At 38.8% G+C, this 13,492-nt stretch overlaps 1 protein-coding gene across 4 annotated transcripts in view; it reads left to right on the forward strand.

The window, feature by feature from the left end:
* EZH1 (enhancer of zeste 1 polycomb repressive complex 2 subunit) overlaps positions 1 to 13,492 on the forward strand; it is a 30,122-nt gene that overhangs the window by 3,866 nt on the left and 12,764 nt on the right. For 3 of the 4 annotated variants that reach the window (XM_025440633.3, XM_035721325.2, XM_025440634.3), the window contains 9 exons: positions 2,704 to 2,795; positions 3,948 to 4,075; positions 4,190 to 4,318; positions 5,428 to 5,547; positions 7,110 to 7,230; positions 8,995 to 9,171; positions 10,039 to 10,141; positions 10,625 to 10,788; positions 11,195 to 11,286. In XM_025440633.3, coding sequence (XP_025296418.1) covers positions 3,959 to 4,075; positions 4,190 to 4,318; positions 5,428 to 5,547; positions 7,110 to 7,230; positions 8,995 to 9,171; positions 10,039 to 10,141; positions 10,625 to 10,788; positions 11,195 to 11,286 — 1,023 coding nt within the window. In that variant the 5' untranslated portion in view covers positions 2,704 to 2,795; positions 3,948 to 3,958. Of the gene's footprint in view, positions 1 to 508; positions 682 to 2,703; positions 2,796 to 3,947; positions 4,076 to 4,189; positions 4,319 to 5,427; positions 5,548 to 7,109; positions 7,231 to 8,994; positions 9,172 to 10,038; positions 10,142 to 10,624; positions 10,789 to 11,194; positions 11,287 to 13,492 lie in introns of those variants that run through there. The other variant, XM_049114684.1, reaches the window with a different exon arrangement.

Genomic DNA, 13,492 nt, shown 5'->3' on the forward strand with positions numbered 1-13,492 from the left:
TACTGATTTTTTTTTTTTTTTTTTTTTTTTTTGCCTACTGATTTTTAAGCAAGATTTATTCTAGAAAGAGAAAGTAGAGGGGAGAGGCAGAGGGAGTCTTAAGCAGACTGTACTAAGCACAGAGCTCAACATGATGCTTGATCTCATGACCCTGAGATCAGGACCTGAGCTGAAACCAAGAGTCCAACAGGTAACCAACAGCACCATCCAGGTGCCCTTCCCTACCTACTGATTTTTAACAATAAAAGTCTCTAGAAAATTACTGGTTTGATGTATCATCAAGAAAGACTTATTTTTTGGGGCAGCCCTGGTGGCTCAGCGGTTTGGCGCCGCCTTCAGCCCAGGGTGTGATCCTGGAGATCCAGGATCGAGTCCCACGTCGGGCTCCCTGCATGGACCCTGCTTCTCCCTCTGCCTGTGTCTCTGCCTCTATCTCTCTCTCTGTGTCTCTCGTGAATAAATAAAATCTTAAAAAAAATTTTTTTTAAAGACTTATTTTTTCTATAATTTTTATTTTTTAGATTTTATTTATTATTCATGAAAGACATAGAGAGAGAGGCAGAGAGTCATAGGGAGAGGGAGAAGCAGGCTCTACACAGGGAGCCCAATGCAGGACTCAATATCTGGACCCGGGATTACACCCTGAGCTGAAGGCAGGTGCCTAACTGCTGAGCAACCCAGGTATCCCTATTTTTTTCTTTAATCAACTTTACTGAAGTAAACATTTATTTACATATGATAAATTCACATTTCATGTGCACAGTTCAGTGAAAGTTCTTAAAAGTGCATAGTCATATAACCATCATCACAGCCATGGTATAGAACATTTCCTAAGACCCCAAAAAGTTCCTTTATCCTTCTTTCAATGTAATCCCTTCCCCCAGCGTCAGCCCCTGGTGACCACTGATCTGCTGTCACTAGATTTTTCCTTTGTAGAATCATTCCAGTAGAATGCACTGTAAGTGGAATCATATAGTACGTAGCTTCTGTGTGTGTCTGATTTCTTTCACTTAGCATAATGCTTTTCAGATGTATTGTACGTGTATAGGAACAGGGAACGCTTCATTCCCTTTTATTGCTGAGTAGTATTCCATCCTGTGTATGTACTGTAATTTGTATCCATTCAGCAATCCATAGATATTTGTTTCTACTTATTGGCTATTATGAATAAAGATGCTATGAACATTTGTGTAGAGGTCTCTGTGGGGAACATATATTTTCGTTTCTTTTGGATCCCTGGACTCCGGGATCATGCCCTGAACCAAAGGCAGATGCTCAACCACTGAGCCACCCAGGCGTCCTATGATCCCCAGTTTTAAATGGACAGAGCAACCTACCATAAGCTTACTATTTCAAAAAGGGAAATGTGCTTCCCCAGAAAATGAGAGAAGGATTGCAGTTTAAAACCATTTTTTAGGAGGTTATGAAGTCTCACTAAATTATGATCTATAACATTTGAGTCTCAGTAAGGGTAACTTAAGGTTTCTGAGGGAGACAATTTTGTCCTAGATTTGAACCATTTTTTATTTTCTGGAGGAGGCTGTTATACTTATTCAGGGTAGAAATTACATGAGCAATGTACATAGTATTACATGTGAGTATGTTGCACATAATTAAATAGTTTTATCATTTAAGAAAGTCCCTCTTTTGGCTCCATTCCATAAGGAATGAGAAGTATTTAAAAGATATAGGAGGAAGAGAGATGGTGCAACTTGTGGGAAAGAAATTCAAATCTGTTTAATTTTTTTTTTTTTGTAACCCAGCACATTGGCAGTCGTGGGATTCAGATTCTTACATTCTTACATTTTGCTGTTGTTTCATTCCCTTCCCCCAGAGAGATAATATTTAACTCACAGGGAATTCTGCTTTTAAGAGCTTGAATCACTTGATTGAGTTAACAGTAAAGGCAGGGAGTCTGCTTCTTTGTTATTCTGTCCTTCCCTTATCCTCTAAATTTAACATCACATTACCCTGATCCATTTGGTTCTTCAAATGAAACAATCAAGTATACAGTCTCTTAAAGTCCATGTGCATGATATATTAAAATCGTGTCTGATTGTGACAGATGTGAAACAGTGGGTTAAATTTTGCTGTTTTCTTATCAGTGCTGTCATGTCTTAAGGGGAATTTTTTTTTTTTAATTTTAAAAATACTTCTTTAGAAGAAATATGTTCTTAAACTCCAAAAGAAAAAAAAATTTCTTAAAATTTAAAAAACAAGGCCTGAAATTTTAGTTTCTGTTTCAGATTTTGGCTCTTCATAATTCCTTGTAATGTTTTCATTAACTTAAAAATGCTAAGTAAAATGAATAGAATTAGTTCTCTAGGAAATCTCAGTAGCTAATATGGAGTAGAAACATAACCTTGTAGATTTTATTGAATTTCTAAATGTACTTAATATTTGTTCTTTCTCTAAAACAATTGTTGAGTCTGCTGGCTGAGCCTAGAAATTGGTTCGGAAAGGCAGAAATGTGAACTTGGTAATTGTGAGAATATATTTGCACACATGACTGGAAGGATATAATTTAATAAAAGACAGGACAAATGGCACCAAGTGTGATTGGGGCCTGACATACACGTAGAAATAGTGGTAAGCAGAGACCTCAAAGTCTTTATAGTTCTGGGTAAGCATCTTACTGAGAGTATCAGGGTCTAAAATTATGCTCCATTGACTTAAAACCACTGTCTGTTCTCTTTTGAAAAGCTGAGCATTTGTTTTGCCTTTGTGTCTTGCCATTCCTCTGAAGAACAGAAGGCACATTATAAAACCAGACACTTCTCCTTGCGTTGTATGAGGTAAGTAGAATGTGTTACAGTAAGTACTTTTTTTTTTTTTTAAGAACTTTGGACCTTAATTCAAACACTTCCCCCCAAAAAGGTGATTTGCAGTGTTACATTTCTGTGTGTCTTACTGTTGACTTGGGGTAAAGATTATGCTGTTGTCATATCCTACCTTTATTTCTAGGCCTGTGGTAGGTTCAGACAATTTGGCAGGTATAGTTCTGTAGTGTGGGTGAATCTTTCCATAAAGCTCTTTTTTGTTGTGTTTTTATAATTGTTGTGTTTTATTGTTGATTTTGTTGTTAATATCTTCCCGTGCCTAATTTCTAAATTAAACTCTATTGTAGATATGTATAGAGGAAAAAACGTAGTATATGTAGGGCTCAGTACTGACTATGGTTTTAGGCATCCACTGGGGTCTTAAAATATACCTCCTTTGGACAAGGGGGCATACTGTACACTGTTTCTTCTTCCAGGGCAGGAATCTTCATTCCATATGCAAGTTGTGCAGGAAACTCTTAAATTTTTTTAAATTAATTTTTAAAAAGATTTTACTTATATATTTTAGAGAGAGAGCAAGTAGGAGGAAGGGCAGAGGGAGAGGGAGAGAGAAAATCTCAAGCAGACTCTGGGCTGAGCATAGAGCCCAGTGTAGGGCTTGATCTTATAACCCTGAGATCCTGACCTGAGCCAAAACCAAGAGTCAGATGCTTAACCAACTAAGCCACCCAGGCACCCCTGAACTCTTTGATATTAACTTGATCCCTGCTGAACATTTCTTTTAGTCAGGGTATTGAGCAGGCTTCCAATTTTCCAAGTAATCCAAATTCCGAAATATCTGTGAGAGAACTTCCTAAATGCTGAATTAAAAACGAGGTACCTACCCGCCCCCCCCAAAAAAAAACAACAAAGAAAAAACACGAGGTATCACAGAAGACAGAGGCTGAGCTTTTTGGTGATCAGATCAGGAATGGCTGATGTGAAATCTTTTTTTTTTTTTTTTTTTTTAATTAAAACTTTTTGTTGAGCTTACAGATTTGGGTTCTTGAAACTGTGTTTTTATGAATAAATGCAGTGGGAATGGAAGCATGACTGACCATGCTTGAGTTTGAGGTACTCTTCATTTCCAGACAGTAAAATGCCTTTTCTCATGTCTGACTCTCTTAGATTACAGCAAAATGGATATGCCAAATCCCCCAACTTCCAAATGTATTACTTACTGGAAAAGAAAAGTCAAATCTGAATACATGCGACTCCGGCAACTGAAACGGCTTCAGGCAAATATGGGCGCCAAGGTCAAAAATAAACCCCGCCAACCGGGTTATCTATTTTATTGATCCAATGTAGAGGCTGGGCTTTTTAAAACTCTTCTCTTTAAATCCTAATCATTCCTCCCTTGGCTTTTCTAGGCTCTCTATGTGGCAAATTTTGCAAAGGTTCAAGAAAAAACCCAGATCCTCAATGAAGAGTGGAAGAAGCTTCGTGTTCAACCTGTACAGTTGATGAGGCCTGCAAGTGGGCATCCTTTTCTCAAAAAGGTATATACAGGTGTTTAAGCTCGGCCTTCCTTGTTTCTTGGACCAGAGTTGGTTGGTTGGTTGTTTTCTGTATTTGTGACTTATTAAAAAATAAGTAAAGATAATGGATACAGCTATCATAGTCACCTTTGAATAAGTAGGATGGTAAATCTGTAGCTTAAACAATAGCCTATTCACTTATTATTCTCAGTTAATGAGTATAATCATGAGTGGTTGGTTTTGTTTCTGTTTTTTTTAATAGAAAAACAAAAAACATTTAGTGTCTACTTTTCTGGGCTCTGTGTACAAGTTCAAAACAACCTTGTTTGTGCCTTGTTTGGCACCTCCAGTGCTTTGATATTGGAAAAGGAATGCCCCATATAATAGACAGGAATGGACTGATCAAAGGGATGTTTCTTATTATAAATCTAAAAATGATTTTAGTTTCTTAAAGAGATAATATTTTTAAACTGTAAAAATTGGATAGTGTATTGAGAGCAATTTTTTTTTAAATATGTTATTCATTCATGAGAGACACAGAGGCAGAGACATAGGCAGAGAGAGAAGCAGGCTCCTTGTGGGGAGCGAGGTGTGGGACTCCATCCTAAGACTCAAGGATCACAACCTGAGCCAAAGGCAGATGCTCTACCACTGAGCCACCCAGGAGTCCTGAGAGCAATTTTCTTTTCCAAAGCAGAATATGACTATAATTTCTGTACTACTTCACTTCCCCCTGTATTGTCTCTATCACCTCTGCCCCTAATTTGATGTTAGCTGTCTTAAAGTTTAGGTCTTCAGAAAAACTTCCTCATCTCCTAGGGCTTTCAGAGGCCCTTTGCTGTTGTGTACAGCCCAAGGAGACCAGAGATTTTAAGTTGAAATAAACACCAGTTGAGTGTGAGAGGCACCATGCTGGAGTATATAAAGATACAAAAATGAATAAGAGGCAGATCCTGCTTTGCAGAGGTTTATAGTCCAGTGGTTCCTTTTAGAGCTGATTGTTACAAAGCCATCATTCTGTTAACTTGTAAAAATTAGAAGACTCCTGGGATCAGTTTGGAAGGACACTGTAGTTCTCTCTTGGGTAGTGTGCTTACCTTCCCCTCTCCATGTCTTTGCTTATATTTCAGTGTACCATAGAGAGCATTTTCCCAGGATTTGCAAGCCAACATATGTTAATGAGATCTCTGAACACAGTTGCATTGGTTCCCATCATGTATTCCTGGTCCCCTCTCCAGCAGAACTTTATGGTATGTATTGAAAGCACTGTGGTAATTGTATAAACTGTATTATTTTTTTTTCTTTTTTAAGATTTTATTTATTTATTCATGAGAGACAGAGAGAGAGAGAGAGAGACAGAGACATAGGCAGAGGGAGAAGCAGACTCCATGCAGGGAGCCCGATATGGGACTTAATCCTGGGATCCTGGGATCACTCCCTAAGCCGAAGGCAGACGCTCAACCACTGAGCCACCTGGACGTCCCAAGTGTATGATATTCTTATGTTGGCGTGCTGGTACTTCTCATAGGTGAAAAGTTGTAAGATTATACTTAAAGCTTGGACATGCTGTTGTAATTTATTTACTCTAAGTTTGTGTTTATTTATATTGCAAGTTGTTCTAACTTGTTAGGTTTTGTGTTCTATGAAGTGTACTTCTGAGTTGATGCTGGTTCTTTTTTGAATGAATGAGACTGGGCAAGACTCCAATTCTCCCTTACTACTTTGGCCCAATTTTTAACATATGCAGTTAAATGCAGTCTAAGTCAGACACTTGAGGCTTAAACAGGTTGACATCTTCCTGCTGATGGAGCAATCCTTTCTGAATCCCCTAAAGGCAAGATGCCATGAAAGCAACCGAGATAACAGAGGTGCACACAGATCCTTGAGCCTTTCATCTGGGCGTTTATGCTGACTCCTTCTAGAATTAGTTGTGATTCTGATGATCAGTCATCTCTAAATACTGTCATTGCTTATCATCTGCCTGATGACAGCAGTTGCACTGACTGGAATAGGATATCGGTTTACAGAAGGGATCTTAGAATAAAACTTAGAATTTATCTTAGAATAAAACTTCACTGTAATTTTACTTAATACTTGAGGACTTAAGAATGATCATGTTTTCTACTGAACAACAGTAACAAAAATCTGTTAATACTGTTTCTTTAGCCAGTAAATATTCATAGCTCATGCTGCAGTTAACTTTAGGTCCCCACTAAAGTTGAGTGATGGACATGAGTTATAATCATAGTTTTTTATTATGATTATTGGAAGTTAGTCTTAGTCTGTATAAGAGAATATCCAGAAACTTTACAGTTGCCTAGATTTTGTTCTAACTGTTCTAGTTATATTGCAGGTTACACTCTGGAAAGCTTTCCTTTTCATTTATGTCTCCACTTACTAAAAGAATTAGAATTGAAGATTTTTTAGGCTGTTGTTTAAGTGCTATTTGTACCTATTTTACAATGACATTTAGTAGATAAAATTAGATAATAGATGTGAATAATAAGTGTGCTGTCAGAGTCTAGATGTTGGTGGAAATATCAAATGTTAGTATCAGGCTAAACATTTAATAGTTGATATCCTCAAGTAGTTAAGCTGACATTTTTCCCTAAGAGTAGCATTGCCCCTTCCAGTTTGAGGTTTTGGTGGCAAAACAGAATGGCCAGTCTATAAAAATGCAGGAAACTCTGTCAAAAATGTTTTCAGGAAATTCAAGCAGCAAAAAAGGCCTAATAACAAAAGATTCCATTAAAAAGGAAAGAGGAGCTGCATAGTGGACTCATGGAATGAATTACATCTGGTTTGATTTTAGGTAGAAGATGAGACAGTTTTGTGCAATATTCCCTACATGGGAGATGAGGTGAAAGAAGAAGATGAGACTTTCATTGAGGAGCTGATCAATAACTATGATGGGAAAGTCCACGGCGAAGAAGGTAGTGGTGCTGGGTTCTTTGGGAAAAACTTTATTAGAGTGGTGCCCTTTCTTTGGTAAATAATCATCTTGCTCTTACCTGCTGCCTCATGTGTACTCGCTGAAGAATATTTCAATGTCATCACATGGCTAAGAGTAAAAACTTTATATTAAAAATGCCCTTGGTCAAATTTTATTTATTTATTTAAGATTTATTTACTTTATTACTTTTTAAAAAAGATTTTATTTATTCATGAGGGACACAGAGAGAGAGGCAGAGACACAGGCAGAGGGAGAAGCAGACTCCATGCAGGGAGCCCAATGTGGGACTCAATCCTGGGATTCCAGGATCAGGCCCTGGGCTGAAGGCAGGCGCTAAACCTCTGAGCCACCCAGGGATCCCCAAAATTTATTTACTTTAGAGAGAGAGAATAGAGGGAGGGGCAGAAGGAGAGGGAGAGAGAGTCTTAAGCAGACTCCATGCTGAGCTGAGAGCTCAGTGCAGGGCTTGATCCCACAACCCTGAGATCATGACCTGAGCCAAAACCAAGAGTTGGATACTTAACTGACTGCACTACCCAGGTACCCCCTCAGTTAAATTTTAAAAGGAGTTGGAAGGGCAATCCAGGTGGCTCAGCGGTTTAGCACCTGCCTTCATCCCAGGGTGTGATCCTGGAGACCTGGGATCAAGTCCCAGTTGGGCTCCCTGCATGGATCCTGCTTCTCCCTCTGCCTGTGTCTCTGCCTCTCTCTCTCTTTCTGTGTCTCTCATGAATAAATCAATAAAATCTTTAAAAAAAATAAAATAAAAGGAGTTGGAAGCACTGGGTGTTATATGCAACTGATGAATCACTAAATTCTACTCTTGAAACTAGTAATACACTATATGTTGACTAAATTGAATTTAAATATAATTTTTTAAAGTAATGTATATTAAGAAGAAAAGGGAGTTGGGACATAAAAGGATTTTATATATATAGTAATCAGTAGCAGGAGAGAAAGTTTAGTGCACAGAGAAGTATGATCTTAGGAGTTTTCCCTAAGTCCATCCAAAGCCTTTTTGTTCTTCACTTCCCTTTCTCTTAGAATGGCAATGAGCATAATCTCTCTGTTCTACTCTGATCTGGATACCCCCTGGATCTCCCAAAAATTGTGTATAATATTCTGACTTTGTTGCAAGCAGGTCATTTGGATTAGTTGTAATTCTAGAAAAGGCTGCTAGTGTGTAAGAAGTGGGAAGATGGGGAGAGACTCCCCATGGCTTTGCAAACCAATGGCCTTACCAGCTCTTTTGACCCTTTTGGGTACTGTTGAAAATACAGTTTTATCCACAGTGCCTCCTAGTGTTCAAAGACTGTCCTAAGCTGTAGTGTAACCCCATACAGTATGATTTTAGGAAGGTAATGCTGTGTTTTGAGTCAGAGAAGTCATTACCAAGCCATCAGCAGCAAAACCAAGTACATTTTGATGTTATAATTCTTTCTCTGTTCCATCTGTATTGTTTTTACACTTTTTTGAGATTCTGGACCATAAATACAGGTTGATTTGTAACTGAGGAATGAGCTATCCTAGTACAAATAAAGTCTATATAACTGGATTTCCCACTCTAGCCAGCTGAACTGGTGCAGTTCTAAAAACAAATCAAATTATTGTAATTTCCTGGTTGTTCATATAAAAATGTACATATGTCATCTCTCTGGGCCTCAGGAGTGAATACTGGAATTCCTGGAAGGATTAATGGAGCATGAAATGATCATTGCTAATCCATCTAATCTTTATGTTCCAGAGATGATCCCTGGATCTGTCCTGATTAGTGATGCAGTATTCCTGGAGTTGGTAGATGCTCTGAATCAATACTCAGATGATGAGGAGGAAGGGCACAATGACACCTCAGATGGAAAGCAAGATGACAACAAAGAAGATCTGCCAGTAACAAGAAAGAGAAAAAGACATGCTCTTGAAGGTAAATATTCCATTTTGAAAGTGACAGGGAGAAGAAAGAATGGAGAAACAGAAAGAATTGTTATTAAAGGCTGTTGGTGCTTCTCATTTGGCCCACTTAAAAGGAAAACAAAGTAGTGTGTTTGGGAAATATGGAAAGTTATAAAAAAGAAATATAATTATCCTGTAATCTTACTACCAAGGAATAACCGGCATTAATATCTCCTTCTAGGTCTAAAAAATGTATATGTATATATACATATATATACACCAAGAGTATGCGTATACACATATCTAAAATAAATATAATAGTATATGTCAACTACATCTCAAAGTTTTTAAAGCATATATATAAATCAAGATGTTTATATACATTATGTGAAATGGGATCATGCCACATATACACACAATTTTATATCCCTTTTTATTTGATCTTCTATCATAAGCATTTTTCCATGTTGTTAATATTTAATAACTTAATGTTTAATTTTGCTCTGTGTTATTTAATTATATGTCCAGGGACATAGTGTCACTCTCTTGTTCTTCAGCACCATCATTATGAATTCAATATTCACATCTCTCCACGAAAACTCCTGTTTTCCCCTCTAGTTTCTATCTTAGACTGTGGGTTTTGTCATTAATGTATACATAACTGATTTCCTTATTACTGGTAGCCTATTAGATAAGTCCAGGTGGCACTGACCTTCCTTATATGTTCCTAAACATCCAGTGGTTAGGTTAACAAAATAGCTATAATCAAAATGCTGTGACAAAAGGAGAAATGACCAAACAGCTTTGTTTGCATACTCTGATTATAGCACTCAGGAGGTGTTTTTTTGTTTTTGTTTTTGTTTTTTTTTTTTTTTTTGTTTTGTCATTTCCAATTCAGGCAACAAAAAGAGTTCCAAAAAACAGTTCCCAAATGACATGATCTTCAGTGCAATTGCCTCAATGTTCCCTGAGAATGGAGTCCCAGACGACATGAAGGAGAGGTAGGGAAGAGAGCTGTCCTACTCAGGCCATGTAGAGTGCTCAGGCAAAACTTTTATTCAAGCTTATTTTTGGTTAATAAAAAGCCTTGTTTCTGGTAAGTACGCTGTGATCTGCTTATGCTTCTGATTATTCCTTGCCTACCTGCTTGCCTCTAACTGGCCATTCCCATATTAAGGGTCACCATTTGCTGGATTTTGAGTAGGTTTGGGCAGAAAACTTTGTAAATTCTGCCATTTTTCTGGAGAGTTATTCCAGCACCACACTTCCCAAATCTTTCCCTCTTTTTACTTTCAGACATATGCCCAGCCCAGCACAATTGCAATGGCATACACAGTTATACACCCTTCTGTTATCAACAAGACCCATAAAAAGCCCTTCCTCCCTTGGTAGGCTGTATCTGGATGACTGTCAGTGTTCAGTCTGTACTTTCTCTGTGAAGACATTTCCTTGGAAGTAATTCTTATCTGTCTTTTTGAAAATAGGTACCGAGAGCTCACAGAGATGTCAGACCCCAATGCACTCCCCCCTCAGTGCACACCCAACATTGATGGCCCCAATGCCAAGTCTGTGCAGCGGGAGCAGTCTCTGCACTCCTTCCATACACTGTTTTGTCGACGCTGCTTCAAATATGACTGCTTCCTTCACCGTGAGTGGGGCTATTCCAAAATACTCTCCTGTTCTCCATTCCCAAACACCACTTCCTTCTGTGTGTGGGTTTTTTGTTGTTGTTGTTTTGCTTTTTTCGGTTAATCATACAGAGTTCCTGGCTTCTGATGATGGTTTTACAAAGGGCCTATTCTGTGTTCACTGGTTCAGTTGTAGCATGATGTGCTTTGCATGGTCAGGACAGAATAACCAGCAACAAAAGTGTCCCTGAGTACCTATTAGCTTTGAAAAGATTGTTGATGTCAGAAATGATTAAATTTTGTGCATCCTGATGGTAGCTGTTTATATCTAAATTTTCTGACAATGGCTCCCTAATTCAGTTTTGTTCTTTCCCATCCTATCAAGTGGATGAACCATTGGAAACAGGACAGTTTTGTGTTTTCCAGCTTTTCACGCCACCCCTAATGTATATAAACGCAAGAACAAAGAGATCAAGATTGAACCAGAACCATGTGGCACAGACTGCTTCCTTTTGCTGGTATGTTCTTTTTTAAGTTTTATTTATTTGAGTAATCTCTACACCCAACGTGGGGCTCCAACTCATGACCCTAAGATCAAGAGTCACATGCTCCTGCAACTGAGCCAACCAGGCACCCCATGACTTCTGCTCTTAAGGAGCACCTAGATACTAAGGACTATGAAGTTAGTCTTATGGAGCAGGAGTGTGTGTGTGACAGCATTTTCTTTGCTTTCTTCCTTTAAATGCATATATATATATAAGAGAAATAATACATGAAAGCGTTGATATCTTATTGTAGGGCAAACAGCCAGATGGACCCGTCCCTGATGGACAGACTATATGCAGCAGCATAAATTCTCCTGCATTCATGTGGGAAGGCAATACGCTTAGAACTAGAAGGGAATAAGTTCGCTTGGAATAGCTAAAGACACAGTTTTGCTTTCTGCACAATACAGTGAGTTTAGGTAAAGAATAAAGTACCTTGATAAAATTTTCTACTATCAATTAAAATTAGGATATACAGGCAAGTGCCTTTGGGACCATCTTTAGTGGGATACTAGAATAAAAGATGGTAGAAAGTGCCACTGGATATACATCTGGAAATCATATTATCATATGATAATAGCAAAAGAATAAACAAACTTCATCTGATTTATTTTCTCCTTGATAAGCATGGACTCCTTCCTATGTGCCAAGTACCATGCTGGCCCTTAACATATATTAATTACCTTACTTTCGGGACACCTGGGTGGCTCAGCAGTTGAGTGTCTGCCTTCAGCTCAGTGTGTGGTCCCGGGATTCTGGGATCAAGTCTCATGTTGGGCTCTCTGCATGGAGCCTGCTTCTCCCTTTGCCTGTGTCTCTGCCTCTCTCTCGCTCTGTGTGTCTCTCATGATTAAATAAATGAATAAAAATTTTAAAATTACCTTACTTTCATGCTTCCAATATCCTGAGGTAGAGAAACGATAGATATTTCCAAAGTTTGTTAATATGTCAGTGGTGTGACAGTAATGAAATTCAAGCTCTGATCTAACTCCATAGTCTGTGCTTTTAAAATTACTCTACACTTTATTTATTTTTTTAAATAATTATTTATTTATTTATGATAGACAGAGAGAGAGAGAGAGGCAGAGTGTGTCACAGGCAGAGGGAGAAGCAGGCTCCATGCCGGGAGCCCGACGTGGGCCTCGATCCTGGGACTCGATCCCGGGACTTGATCCCGGGACTCCAGGATCGCGCCCTGGGCCAAAGGCAGGTGCTAAACCGCCGAGCCACCCAGGGATCCCTTACTCTACACTTTAAAAAAATACACCGTGTTATATCAACATACCAGCATTTACTTGCTGTCCCTTTCACAGCAGTTACCCTGGGACCGTGTACATGCTTCACAAAGATGCCATTAGTGCCCAAAATGTATGTCTGTATATACGTTTATTTTTATTTATTCATTCATGAGACAGAGAGAGAGAGAGAGAGAGGCAGAGACACAGGCAGAGGGAGAAGCAGGCTCCATGAAGGCCCAATGCAAGACTCGATCCCAGGTCTCCAGGGTCAGGTTCTGGGCCGAAGGCGGCGCTTAATCACTGAGCCACCTGGGCTGCCCTGAGTATATGTTTAATGTACAGTAATGTCTATGTAGCTTTTCTTTTATTGCTTTTTAGAAATCAGTCCATATTCAACTCTAATGCTGGACTGTTTTCCCTCACACATTTTATGAAGGCTTTTTTTTTCTTCTAAGATTTTATTTATTTATTTTTGAGAGAGAAAGAGAGAACAGTGGGGAAAGAGGGGTAGGGGAAGAAACTGAGCAGGGAGCACGATATGGGCTCCATCCCGGGACTCTGGGATCATGACCTGAGCCAAAGACACACGCTTCACCAGCTGAGCCACCCAGGAGCCCGTCCCCCCCCCACATTTTATTAAGAACTTTCTTAATCTGGGCAGCCCCGGTGGCCTATAGTTTAGCGTGGCCTTTGGCCCAGGGCCTGATCCTGGAGACCTGGGATCAAGTCTCGCATTGGGCTCCCTACATGGAGCCTGCTTCTCCCTCTGCCTGTTTCTCTGCTTCTCTCTCTCTGTGTCTCTCATGAGTAAATGAATAAAATCTTAAAAAAAAAAAAAAAAAAAAGAATATTCTTAATCATGCAAAGAAGGCCAAAGATACCTTCATCTTAGACTTAATGACTTTTTTCCATATTTGCTTTGTCTATATGTGTATGCAAGT

This window comes from Canis lupus, chromosome 9, assembly GCF_003254725.2.
Source record: "Canis lupus dingo isolate Sandy chromosome 9, ASM325472v2, whole genome shotgun sequence".
In the NCBI taxonomy this organism is placed as follows: domain Eukaryota; kingdom Metazoa; phylum Chordata; class Mammalia; order Carnivora; family Canidae; genus Canis; species Canis lupus.